This window comes from Cariama cristata, unplaced genomic scaffold (genome assembly GCF_000690535.1).
Source record: "Cariama cristata isolate BGI_N322 unplaced genomic scaffold, ASM69053v1 scaffold20693, whole genome shotgun sequence".
In the NCBI taxonomy this organism is placed as follows: Eukaryota; Metazoa; Chordata; class Aves; order Cariamiformes; family Cariamidae; genus Cariama; species Cariama cristata.
In genome coordinates, this window is record NW_009609304.1 from 22,394 (window position 1) to 36,615 (window position 14,222).

Consider the following 14,222-nt stretch of genomic DNA (forward strand, 5'->3'; position numbering starts at 1 on the left):
CTGTCGGATCTGGTACCTCTATTTCATTTTATCAGACAGGACCTGAAAAAAACCCTGAAAAACCATGCACCTCTTAATCTTAAAATTGTTTGATAAGAACAGCAGATCATTTCATCTGCGCTTAACCTGCTTCCGCAAAACAGATGTGTAATAGGGTTCAGAGAAATTAATGAATTGCTGATCAAAGTGGATTGCATTGAAATCTGTTTTCCTGAGTTATGCAAGTCTAGTGGTCTTGTAGGAAAACAAACTCAAGTAGATGGAAATTCTTTTTTCATCTCATCTTGTCTATTTTTGGTAAAACATTTTTTTCTAATAATACATTGCAATAGAAAACACTTACGTTTTTCTTTGTGAATGTTCCTCTATCAGATCTAGTGTTGATAAATGCAGGTATCTTTATTTAGAGAGCTTTTATAAAACTCATTTACAAGCAGAAATATGATCAAGACAGCGCTAGCTTACAGAGTCTCAGTTTCAATCTGTCTAGTCTGTGTTTTCACCAAGTGAGATTCAAACATTTCAAGCTTTGCATACAAGTGGGAATGGAGCTTAGATGTTTAAAAAACAGTATTCCACTACAACAGGAGATTTTTTTTTTTTTCTTCTTGGGATCCTCATGCATTGCGCGTTGGCCATTTTATGCAGTATGAGACAAGACTGTGTAAACAAGAGCCACCTTGACACACAATTATCTAGCAAATACTGGAGTAGTTCGGAGGCGCATCCTTATCTTGTGGATGCTTATACGTGACCTTGGTTGTTAGCTTCATGCCCTGGTTTTGACTAAAACAGGACCACTTCTCCTTTCGATAGATTTTTTCCTTCAGTTAAGTTTCTTCTAAGTAACTGCATTTTCTGAAGTCGACTGCGTGTTTTTCAGACAGTGTCTGCTTTTAGAATTGATAATGCTTGACATTTATAGTTGTTACCAAGGTAACAGCAGCGTTGGTATGCAGAAAGGCCCATGTTTATACTTATTCCTGTGGGAACCAGGGTCACTGTTGGCTCTCTTATGCTCCACAAGTGAAAAGGCATAAAAGTTTGCACCTAGCGGGAAGTGCAGACAGGACTGGTGACCAAACATTGACCAATGAAGTAGTCCATCCCATATACATCGTACTCAGTATAAAGCTAAGGGATCACGGGGGTCAGCCTTTCTTCCTTCATGGCTGGCATCGTCATAGGACTCTGCTTGTTCTCCTGCCTCCAATCCCAATCTGTGTATTCCTGAATCCAGTTCCTCTCTACTGCTGAGTGCAGTCTTGGACATCCAAGTGCCTGCCCTGCCACATCAGCAGTGTGAGCCGCCAGGGCAAGTGATTCCGTGGTCATCACTGGGGAGCTCAATATTAGTTTTGTATATATTTTTAAATAATTTCTATTATTAGTATTAATATTGTTGTACTCTTTCTCATTGTTATTGTTTTAGTAAAGTAGTTTTAATTTTCCAACCTATAAGTCTCTCTCCCTTTTCTCTTTTCCCTTTTGGGGAAGGAAAGGGTTAATAGAGAGCATCTGTTGTCCTCTCTAATTGCCAGCCCAGACTTTAAGGGTGACACCTCAGACTTTCCTTTTTGTAGGCTTCTCATATAGTTATTTCCTGCAGGAGAAAAAAGGTATTTCCACTTCTGTCTGGTGTTTTGGTTTTGTGTTTTTTTGTTTGTGGGTTGTTTTTTTTTTTCATATTTGAAGAATACTAGTTCTTTTGGAAAGGACTGTGGTATTAGTTGTTTAGATTTTATTTTTTTTTTGTGGTCGTGGTGTGTGTGGGGTTTTACTGTCTATGGTAATTTTCCTCTTTTAAAGTAGTTTTCAGGTGGATTTTATAATTAATTGCTTTAGTTTATAATTAATTGCTTTAGTGCCGATAACGAATATTCATATCCCCCCCACGTAACATAGATACCTGGATAAATTTTAGTAATTGGAATATCAAAAATATTAAAGTGGTTTTCTGTTGTAGTGAATCATTGTTGCTAACTATTCAGAGCCATTAAGTTAGTTGCTGACAGAAAAACTTTTTCACCTCTCCACTACTTCAAATCTGAAACTTTGAATTTATTAAATGATTGGAGTAAGTGATCCCTGCTGCACATAATGAATCCTGTTATCTGTAGCATTAGGTACCACCAGAAAATGGACTCCTTAGCAGAATGAGATTAAACTTCAGAAATGAAAAGTTACTCTGCTTAAATAGCATCAGTTAACACTACTTTTTGATATAAATATTTTAAAGCTCATACAAACTAGATTAATGTTCCTCTAGGGTAATTAAATGAAAATTTGGTAACTTATTAATATCACTGTCTTTCTCTCTCTCTTTCTTTCTCACAATCTTCTCTTTCCACACTTATTAATCTCTCCCCCCTCCCCCCCTTCTTTCTTTCTCACTCTTCCCCTTTCCTCCCAAAAATATGCCTTTACAGAAACATAAGGTAGATCTTTTCTACAAACTGCGGCATGTGATGAATGAACTCATTGACCTACGTAGACAGCTGCTGTCAGGTCACTTGACACAGGATCAGGTGCGAGAGGTCAAGAGACACCTCACAGTGAGGCTGGACTGGGGCAATGAGTAAGTACAGGTACCAGCTGGGTACTGTTTGTTCTAATTGTTTTTAAATAGCTTTTATTAAAAAAACCCAACAACTTTTTCCTTCCGATAGTATTTGTACACAGATAGAACATTTGATTATTTGGAAATCAAATTTAACTTTTTACAGTGAGTTTATTGCATAGTTTTGCTATTACTATAAAAAGAGCTGTTTGCTTATTAGTAGGCTTTTTCTAAGGCTATCTGCACTTTTTAAAAAGGATTAGGTCACTTTACTTACTTTATATGAATGTAGTGAATATTAGGCCTGGGAAGATGTGTTCATAGATACTAAGACCACATTTTTTCAATTGAAGTATTTTAATGGTTGGAACAATAAGTAAAGAATCTCACTGTCAACAATGACGTTGCAGCTGAGGCTATGATACTTAGACATTTTATACAATGACATTTCTCAGAGGTTTAGACTCTCCTCGGTGACTTCCACGGTGGATTTATGGAGAGTTTTTTTAGAGCCAAAGACAACTGCAATTCAGACAGAAGCTGAAATGGTAATAAATTGCCATTAGACAAAAACTAACCCTTCACCAGAATTGGTTTTGTTCAGAGATACAGTGTATCGGACAGGTAAGTCTTGCATGACATGCATAGGACCTTTTCAAATGAAATACCACTCTTCTCAGGCATATGGTGACTCTTTAGCGACTAGGAGTAGGATTAGTGCTAAATAATATATGGGGCTTGGGGAGGGATTCTGTAAATTAACAACTAAGGAAGAAAGTCAAATGTTTTTCACTAATCTGTCTTTGTTGTGACTCTGTTCCTTAGTCATCTACTTCAGGACTCCCTGTGAGAGACATACTTGAATACATTCACGAAGATTTAGGTAGCTCTCATGCTAGACTTCGTTTCTCTCTTGTTGAAAGAAAACTCTAAACCAAGAGACCGTATTTGAACATTATGCTTAGACATTTTTGCTCAAAGAGTGTACGGATGAAATTGGTGATGGGAAGGTGCAAAAATTTTGTAGGAAAAAAAAAAAAGACAGTACTCAATGCTGCAATGAAGAAAATAGATTGTTCAGTGAGATGGCTATAGACATCTTTTTTTTTAATGTAACATCATTAAATACGAAGTACATTATAAAGGTAAATCTAATGCGTGACAATAATGGAGAAGCATCAGTGAAATCAGCAAATATAAATATGTTCATGATTAAATTCGTCTGCTCAGGATGCTTGTTTAGGAAAAAAAATTTTGTTTCTTACTATGTAAGAACAGGTACTGACATCCCTAGAGAAAAGGTACATGGTGTCAGAGATACATGCTTAAACAGAAGAGGGTATCAATAAAGGAACTGCATAAAAAGACATTTAATTAAATCTGTACGCTCTGCAGTATTTAAATGTCTGGGAATTTGGAAGGTCTTTCTACATCACTCTTTTCCATAGAATTTCTGTGAGACTTCTGTCACTTTCTTGTATCTCCCTTCTCTGAGTGTTATCATGAAACTCATGACCACCTGTCTTAATCTGTTAGAAAACTAATGATTTTCATGTACATATTCACATAGTACTGCCCTTTCTCAAATAATGTAATAATGTTCATTGCTTATTCTGTCATACTTGAGATTTGCAATAAACTATATGAAAAATGTTGTTATTAACATGCATTAATGTTAACTGAGAAGCTTAAGTACCTGCAATTTGAGCAGGTCTGTAATTATTCAAGAGAGTACAATCTAATAGGAGGCATTCCATGACCAAGTAGCTTTCAGGAAGCAGGTAAACTTACGCATCTGATATGTAGCATATATGCTTATTTAGTGTAAAGCTATTTTTATCCTGACTGTGATCATTAATGCATTGTATTATTTGGGAAGGAGTGATGCAGGCATGAAATTCACACTTCCTGTCACCATCAGTTAGGTTTTTTTCTGTGTGTTGAACTGGTATAATTTTCCCTTAAATACACAGGCAGTGGTTCTGATAGGCATCCCTTGTGTTCTCATAGGAGTTGGTGGAAACCAAGGGACAGATAGAACTCCTTGGATTAGTAGTTACAGATTTTTTTGTGGAAGAAGTCATTTAGACTGTTTTCAGAACTACTGCAGTGAACTTTTTTTGCTTATTTTTATATGCTTAGTGTAAATATTAAGAAGTTTTGCTCTGTAGTTTGGTCAAATTATAGGAATAGTAATTTATTTTACAATTATTACTGCTAATATTTTGTATTGTTGCTCTCTCCCCAATACAAAAATGTGATCCTGGATGCATCCTTTTTATGATACTTTGTTACTACTTCCAGTTACCCACAGTTAACTTGTTTTTGTATGCATACAGTGACTGGTATTGCTGCTATATAGGTTTTTGTATTTCCCAGTTGCTCAAAAGAGCGGAATTTACTATCTTCAGATAAGCATCTCGGTGGTTTTAGACTTTCAGTTTTAAGCATTCTTCTGTGTATTTTTGCACAGCTCAAATCTCATATACTGTCTTTTTTTCCTGCATCTTGCTAGGTTTTAATACAGAATATTACAAATACTTATGTTTTTTAAAAATGCTTCACTCTGATACAATTTATTACAGTATTGATCTGTTGAAGTCTGAAATGCTATTGGAAGTGTCCAATGGTCTGTAAATAACAAGGAAAAAGTTATGGAGCAGAAACAAACATTATAAAACTGAAGTCTGCCATTCATCATTTTATTTTAAACCATGTTATAAAGTAAATTCTGCAGTTCTTCATCTGATTTTAAATTGCATTGCAAGTAAAACAGAAACTTGATTTTGAAATATTTGATCAGGGTTTTTTAAATGAATGGGTAAGATTTTCAAATTTTACTAGTGCTTAGAATGGGAAACCAGAATTGAACTTTTTTTGCTAACAAAAACCTGCTTCATTCTACAGTCTTTTGCATCAAAACCAGATGAAGGAATCTGCCTTACAGAGCTTCTGTTTGAAATGTGAATCCTCTGCTTCTGCTCCAGTGCAAAAAACTAATTGCAGCAGTATGTGCATACCCTGTTTACCAAAAAGGCAGATGACGATTTCTTTGAAGTAATTTAAGTTAAAAATCAGAGGTCGTCTTAAATGACCTTCAGAATTGATTCTTTCACATTAATATAATACCTGTCAGGAGATTAACAGAAAGCATCCAAGTTTCTGAGCACAATCACTTTCTCTTTTACGCTGAGGGAAGACACTTTCTTCCCTGTAAATGTGGGATAGGGACTCTATGTTTAGGCTTGGAAACAGAGTAGGGGAGGGGGAGCCACCAATACTTTAAGATTTTGGACAGATAACAGCCATAAACAAGATGAGTTAGTAGGTTTATGTTACTTTTTAGTCATAGGCTATTCTTTTTCACATAAGTTGTTATTAAAATCATTGCATTAAAAGAAATCTTCCAAATAGTTGCCATAAATTCTGCACAGAAAGATCCACGCATGGCTAGATCAAACAAACAAACAAATGAACGTTTAAAAAGAAAAACGTGAAAAAAAGTGTTGGAAATAAATCTTTCACACTGTCATACAAATAAAACAAAACAGTGTTTTAAAGTCATGGACTTTCTTGATTGCAGTCAGAAAGCCAGCAGCAGTTGCAATGTTAGTACCTACTAACTACTAATATGCATATCACTGTAAAGGGAATAGTGTGATCCAATGGAGTAAGCGTAGTCTTAAAGCTCAGAGAGTCCTAAATTTCAGTGCTCGCATCCTTAGAAGGTTATTTTTGGACTTTGAGTGACTTACCCACTTGTCATGTTTTTCTTGACATAAAAGGAATAATAATTACTTCCTGGTAGTGTTGCAACAATTAACTTAAAGTTCTTAAAATACATTTGGAGATAGATATTAAATGTACATATAAGGTCATAATACCTGGAAATTAGTTTGAGCATCAAAAAAGTTGTTATTACAGTAGTCGTCATTGTTGCATCAAAGGTGATCAAAATAGGAGTGAACAATTTAAACCACCATAGTAAAATGCCTTTAAGAAGGTTGCAGAAAGAATAGTTGCCATTTCTGCCTAAATGTATAGTATGTTTTCCCTCTCCTGAATATACTTGTAGTAATGATTGAGTAGGGATTAAAACTGTAAGGAACTTTCTTGGATGTCAGTCTTTAAGGAAAACTTTAGTAACCTCTCTCTGTAGTGTGATACTTCCATGCTGCCATTCCCTTTAATCAATTCCTTACTAAGACTACATTCCTTCTTCTCCTCTTCATTTTAAGAAATAATTTCCTGTGTAGCATTACATCAGTGCTTTACTAATTTCTTTATAGATTACAGCCCCTGCTGTTTCTTTGTATACAAAATAACTTAATTTCATCAAAGAAAAATACCAAGTTGTATTAGCACAGTCTAATTTTCACAAACATGTTTTTCATATATTTCATTTTCCATGGATTTCTGTATTGTATTTCCTTCAAAGTCTTTTTTTAAAGTCCGCACATAGTTTATATGAATCACAGAATGGTTTGGGTTAGAAGGGACCTTCACCGTCTAGTTCCACCCCTCCCTGCCATGGAGGGGGTGCCACTGTCAGGATCATTTACTTTCCCTTCACCACCTTTAGAAATGTATTTGTGTAAGAGAAATATGAATCATTAAATGTGGCTTTGATACAGTGAGAGAAGGCATACAATGAGAATTGGTGGCTGTAAAATTAAAGCTGAAAAGAGTCAAGGTAAAGTGCATGATTTTGGAGCAAAGGGGAGGTGATCTTGCACACCCTAGAAATGTGATGAGTTCTCCCAGTCTGTTCTTCAAGATTGGATGTGCATCGTAAAGACATTATTTTAATCAAATGACTTATTTCTGCAAGGTTGTTTTAGGAAGAGTTATTATGACTTATGGTTTTATGAATTCTAAGTGGTGTAGCATTTGTATTATAAATAATTGAAAATATTAGAAAGTAGAATAATTCTTTGAAATTACCATTTAAAACCAAGTTGTTTTTCTCTAGAAGCCCAGTTAACCTGAAGTAGAATTGCATGTTCATCCCTTTCAATATTAAAAAAGGCTAATAGTTTTGTCTCTTGGCTTGTCTTCATATTACTTGAGAGAAAAGTATCTAGAGATTTTGGGTGGTGGATTTGTTCTTTTACTTTTTTTTTCCCCAAAGAAAAGAACATTCTAAAGACTTCTGTGTAGAAGAGGAGGAATATCTAAATGTCAGCTGAGTTGTCCCAGGCATATGCTGTCAAGAGGTAATTGACAGGCTTGGGGATATTTTGTAGGTATACTTAGGAAGTATTTTTGAAAGGCAGTTCAGTGTTAAGGCGGAACAAAAAAGCACATGAATTTGCTTGTAAAAGAAGGTATTACGGAGAGAGGACCTGTCAAATAAACAAAACAGCACATTATCTAATTTTTATGCATGCTGTGTTTTGGAGAAATACTGCTTGGCAGCTGGTACTCTTATATTACCACATATTTGATACTAGAGAGTGAAAGTGGGCCACTGACTATCATTGCCATTTCAAGCATTATGTTGTCAGTACTTTGCAGACAAAAAATAATTGATACAAATTAAATGCATAAACCTGAACTTCCACCTACATGATTAATAACAGAATGGTAGTACTAAAGCAAAAGACACCTCTGTTTGCTAGGAGCAAGTATTGTGCAGGATTAACATAGTATTAGAGAATGAGAGTCTTCTGGGTTGAAAATCCATGGTGTTAAGGGATTTAACTAAAAATAGGATATCAGGTAAGTTTCACAGGGATGCCACTGCAGTTGTGTTGAACATCATTAAGTAGAAGATAATACCTTTGTCATGTGTTGACTAATGAGTCCAACCACTGTTTGACCTCAGTTCTCTAGAGAGTTGAAGTTAGAATAGAATAGTATCAGGTTATGATTAGCTTTGGCAGTTTTTTCTGTAAAACTTTAATAGTGCTTTGTAATTGCATTGGAACTGTAATGCACTTACAAGTGGTTTTGATAATGTTACTAGGAAATCATTTGTTAATATCTGTATGTTGAGGAGAAATTCCTTTATGAATATACTTTAGGGGTGGGTGTGTGTACACATGTGAATGACTATTTTGGAAGTGGTTTAGATACTCAGATTCAGGAAAACTTCTGTGACTGGGTATGATGAGCAATAGTTTTTTTAAAAAACTTTGAAGTGGACTATTTGCATGTTAATATTTTTACCTGTTACCTGGTGTTTTTTTTTCTGTTGTATTTCTGGATTTTCTATTATAAGTAGGCTCAAATGATAGCTGCAGGTAAGGATTATCTAGTGCATTCTTATTTTAATCTTTTTCATTTGGCCAATAGATACAGTAATTTTCATCTTTGCAACTGCAGTTTTTAGAGGCTGGTCTTGGGCAACAGATAAATTGTATTTGATAGGTTTAATCAAAACAAAGTGCACCAAAGGTGTATAACCATCATTTTCACAATTTAGCCTTAGAGTTTAGAAACTGGTATTTGGCATGAAAACTGCATTGAAGAAGGAAAATTTTTCGGTTTTGCATTGAAAACATAATTGATTTTGGCAAAGAACTAAGAATGTGGAAATTCCAGTTTGTCAGTATATTTCAATGGCAATTGTAGTACTCCCTAATAGTTGTTTGCCAGCAAGTGGACCAGGACTGAGCTATATTTTTGAGATGTGATGGTTTAGGGAGATAATTAAAGAAGGAAAACCTGATTAAACAAAGTTTCAGAAAGAATTATGTAGTTGGGAAGCTTACAGAAAATGATTAAAAGTACAGTGGTCAGCAAAGGTAACTGGACTCATCCAAACCACTGGTTCTTCCTTGTGGTTGTTTTAAGTTAATTGCTCAGAAGGAGACACTATAGTATTGCCTGGAGGCTTCTGTTTATTGCACCATACGATTATTCTGTGGTACTCGAGAAGTTTTTTTCAAATAAAATTTTTCATTTGCCATCAGGAGCAAGTCTGTGCAGAATCTTTCCCTCTCTGATTACAAAAAAACCCAGACTTTTTCTTCTATCTTAGAGTTAGTGACAGAAAGAATGCCAAGATAGTCCTTGAGGGCACCTCTTCTGAATTATTTTTTTTATTTAAGATTATTAAGAATTTCAGTATAAAATAGCTGTAAATGAAGTATCAAAGTTACGTAAGATGAAAGCAGGAGAATGGTTCATTTATGTGCTGCTTTAATTTTACTCCTAATGTGTGTGTTTAGAATAACTTTTTATTGTAACACTTGGAACTCTTTAGGCCTCAGAACCTGAAGATCTACAGAGCAAAAGTTGGGTTTTGACACCTTTTAGGTTGTCTTGTTCTGCAGTCTACAATTATTAATTAATTGTTAATAGTTGTTGATTTATTTGTCTGGATGCAACATACCTTATTCTGTCTACTACTTGCACGTAGCTGTGACCTGAACTGCCTTCTTTACTACAGAATTTCTTAACTAGTCATCCTCTTTGCACTGGTATACTTCTTTTTTAAAAAAAAATTTATATATTTGATTTGAACCAACATATTGTTTCTGTTTGGGCTAATTAAAAGGGATTTTTGTATGTGTGTGTTACAAACACAGATTAAAATTGTTGTTGATACTGCACTTACTGTTTTTTATAATAAAAATACTATGTTTATACAGTGGTAGAGTTGGGGGTTTAGTTGCATGAACACCAGGAATTTCAAGCCACAGTATCTATTTGCACATTTGAACAGGCTTACTAATGGAACTTTTTCATTATGTAGTGAAGGAACCTACTCAAATACTACAGCAGAAACCAGAGTACTAACTTTATTTCCCTGCTACATTTCTCTGTATGAAATTAACTTGCTCTGAATACTGCACCAGCATATTGGCCAGAAGCTTCAACTAGCATTAATTGCTATAGCCCCACTGAAGTCAGTGAACAAAAAGTAACAAGTTTGTAGTGGTTTTTTGTTTGATATTTGCATTGAATTTTATTTAGAAGGATTATCTGTTTAATGATTAACAATTGCACAAAGACTTACATAGTTTAGTATTTCTTGTGTCCTTACCCTTGAGCAAGCATATTAGAGTTTTCACTAATACCTACTACACATATTATACTTACTATTGTTTCTTCCTTCTCTTTTGCAGACATTTGGGCCTAGATTTAGTTCCTCGGAAGGACTTTGAGGTTGTGGATTCAGATCAGATCAGTGTTTCAGATCTTTACAAAATGGTAAGAATCTGTGGGGTATTACTTTGAGTTTTCATTTTGGGAAGGAAAGAAGGGGAAAAGTTTTTCTTCTTTACTCTTACATATTTTCTTGATTAGCATAGCATTTTAAGCTGAATGTCTTTTTCATTTGCACCCTAACCACCAGAGTAGTCACTGTCTCTAGTACCCTGAGGTTAATAAGAATTAACCAGCTTGCTTTTGGAAATGACATGCTTATACATTTTCATTTCAGTTTACGAAGTAACATGGTATGAAAACTGGAGAAGGTAACTCTGAATGTTGTTCCTTCCTACAATATTCTTATTTTTAAAATCTGTTGTTTCAGAAGCAGTGAAAGAAGTTCTAAAAAAAGCAGATCCATCATATACAGCTAATGGGAATCTTTTTAAGCTTTGGTCTTTGTTGCTAAAATCAACATAGTAGCATTAATACTAGCATTAAATGAAGTACTAGTAATCTTTTTTTCATTTATTTGTAGAATTAAAGAAAAACAGGACTGGAAAATATTAAGAGGTCATCTAGTCCATTCTCCTGTTTAATGTCAGGATCAACTGTCCCTGTCATTTATGACAATTTCTTCTCTGTTTCTAAAAATCTCCAGTGGTTAAGAATCCACAGCCTACACAGGCAATCTTTTTGATCAGTTCACTGTTTTTACAGTTTGGAAGTTTTATTAATGGTGGTCTTAGACATAGAGATTTATCACTGCAGGTTAAGCTTCACATCTTCCTGCGTGTCCACAGAGAAACAGATTACTCCTGCCTGTTTCTACCACCCTTTATGTACTTGAAGACTTGTTACGTCCCATTCAGTCTTCTCTTCCTTAGGCTAAAGAACCCCATTTCTTTCAGTTTTTCTTTATTGGTCAGGTTTTCTAGACCTCTGGTTCTTGTGTATGTTCTGCAGAAGTTATATTACATAATCTGCAGTTTACCGCTGCCTTTTTGCAAGTGTACTGCTGAATTGTGTCAGATAGGAAATAATACAAAATCTTGGAAGCTCCAGAGATTAACTGTGGTGATATCATGGAGACTTCTATTAGTTGGAAAGCACTGTGAGCCAGGCAGATGTCCTGGCAAATTTTGTTGATCATAGAATGGTTTGGTTAGAAGGGACCTTAAAGACCATCTAGTTCCAACACCCCTGCCATGGGCAGGGACATATTCTAGTAGACCAGGTTGCTCAAAGCCCCATCCAACCTGTCCTTGAACACTTCCAGGAATGGGGCATCCACAACTTCTCTGGGCAACCTGTGCCAGTGCCTCACCACCCTCACCGTGAAAGGTTTCTTCATAATATCTAATGTAAAATGAAGATGGCTAACGGATTGATGTGCTTTTGGGTTACTTGATCATTACTTCTAACAGCAAATATTAACTTGCTGGGAGAAATAGAACTGCTTCCTCTTGCAGGATCTAGTATTGATCAGCCTGCTTCTTCCATTTAATTAAAGCTGCTTGAGACTGGAGTCCATCAGCAGTTTGTGTGAGATCAGAAAGTCCATGAGAGCCACTATTTGATTCTTTTAGGAGGGTCTGCACATGCAGATGAAGAAAGGTCTGCTTCTAGGAGTTGCATAGATAGTAAACATCTTTGCTGGGTTTCAAAGATTTTTGAGCTGACAGTAAAGGGGAGGAAGGAGGGAGACCAGTGAATGAGTTAATTTAAGCAAAACTAATCCTTGAACATTAAGGCCATCTCTGTTGTATGGCAGTGTCCGTTAGAAAACACATGCGATGCATTTGAATGAGTATGTTAGGATTTTCAGGAACAGTAGTACAATTCATTCATTGCAATGAGTTCCGGATTGTATCATTATTGGTCACTAGTACAGTTGTATTTGTACATAGCAAAGTTAAAGTTGTTTTAGAAATATGAATTGTGCCATTAATGAACTGTAAAGCCACCAATGCATTTCACAATTTACCTGCGTTTGAATTCTTCTTTGTTAATAGGACTATGTAATACAGTTAACTTTGTTTTGGAGCATGATGGAACTGTAAAGGGAGAAACAGCATGTAATGCTCAGCAGAAAGTGGATGAAGATCTTTCCTGAGATGCTACTTTATTTTAAAAAACAAACAAACAAAACCGCCACAAAAAACCCACAACAAGCAAAAACCAAACAAAAAACCCCCAATCCAGCAGTTACTTTAATACAACTTCTTAGCTTAATGTCTTCCAAAGAAAATATTCCAAAGAAAAATTTATTCTAAATAAATATTGTTACAGTGTCACTCACTTCTAGTAGACTTTATTCCCTATTTTAAAGTGGTTTTGGCTTTCAGCTATCTAACAGTAGGGAGTGATAGATCTGTGTCTAGGTGGGTTTTTTTGATATGTAAGATGTGCTTCTCCCTAAAATAAAGGCATGTTTTGTAAACAGGCTATGACCTGTTACTGTTTTGGATTATTTGCACAATATAAGTGGATTTCGTGGAAAGAAATAAGAATTGTTACATAAGAAATATTGAAGTATATCACTCCATAGTACTAATTTTTAATGTTTGTTCCTGATTTGTCACAGTCCAAGGGGAGCTTGGTGTTATTACAGCAGAGTCTTTCTTCAAATACAGTATAGAAATAACTCAGTACAAAATTCAGTCAGTAATGGCTCATAGAATGCAAGATACGTTGTGACAGAATTGCTTTATTACTCTGTGTTTCATTCTGCAGGTTTTTTTACTCTGAATACTTGTAGTACAGCAAATAGCTAATACTTAATTGTCAGAGTAGTCTGATTATGTCACCCATCTTAGTCCTGAAGAAAATGTCCACAGCACAATTTGCTGCTCAGTTCTGTGCTGGTATCGAGACATGACCATTAGTCAGTTCACACTTCTCTGTTGCTTTAGTTTGTAGATTCAAGAAGACAGTGCTGTCTAATCACATTCTAGTTCAAAACAGCTGAAAACCTGTTATTTTTTTAACTTAAATTTGGCAGAAATTGAAGGGGGGGTATTGGGGGGGGGTGGTGTTGTTTTAGGGTCATCTTTTTTTTTTTAATGCGGTTTTGGTTCTGTTTTTATTATTTAACAAAAACCCGGGGAGAGAATCCTCCTTATTCCTGGCAAAATACTTTAACGAGTTCTCAAACGAGCAATGAGGTTTTATGTCGCAAAATAATCTTACGGGAGTAGATGTGAGAACCCAATGTTAAATGCAACATATAAAACAGTCTTGTGTTAGCAGAGGTAATACATTTGACTTCCCTATCTGTGACAATGAATTCAAGCATTTTACAGAGAATCATTAGACTTAGCATGTCTTTTCTTAGTAAATTTTAAATTTTAGAATTTGAGTGTCTTTTCTAGCTCTCATTTTTCATTGCTGAGTATATTTGTGACTACTATATGACTTCTGTATTCATCTCTTTGTCAGAACTGTTGTGCTTTGAGGCCTTGTAGATCCTGTTTCTCCAAGTTACTCATTATGAAGCTAAATACTAGTGGCTTCAGGATGTGCAGCATTTGTCAGAAATTGTTGCTTTACTCCTGAAGGA

At 35.3% G+C, this 14,222-nt stretch overlaps 1 protein-coding gene across 1 annotated transcript in view; it reads left to right on the forward strand.

Moving 5' to 3' along the window:
• Nucleotides 1–2,417: 2,417 nt before the first annotated feature.
• Nucleotides 2,418–14,222, forward strand: part of DOCK3 (dedicator of cytokinesis 3) — a gene marked incomplete at its 3' end in the record, with an annotated part of 115,692 nt that continues 103,887 nt past the window's right edge. Inside the window, exons 1-2 of the mRNA XM_009697506.1 lie at nucleotides 2,418–2,578; nucleotides 10,636–10,720. Of these exons, the coding sequence (XP_009695808.1) occupies nucleotides 2,418–2,578; nucleotides 10,636–10,720 (246 nt within the window). The remainder of the gene's footprint in view (nucleotides 2,579–10,635; nucleotides 10,721–14,222) is intronic.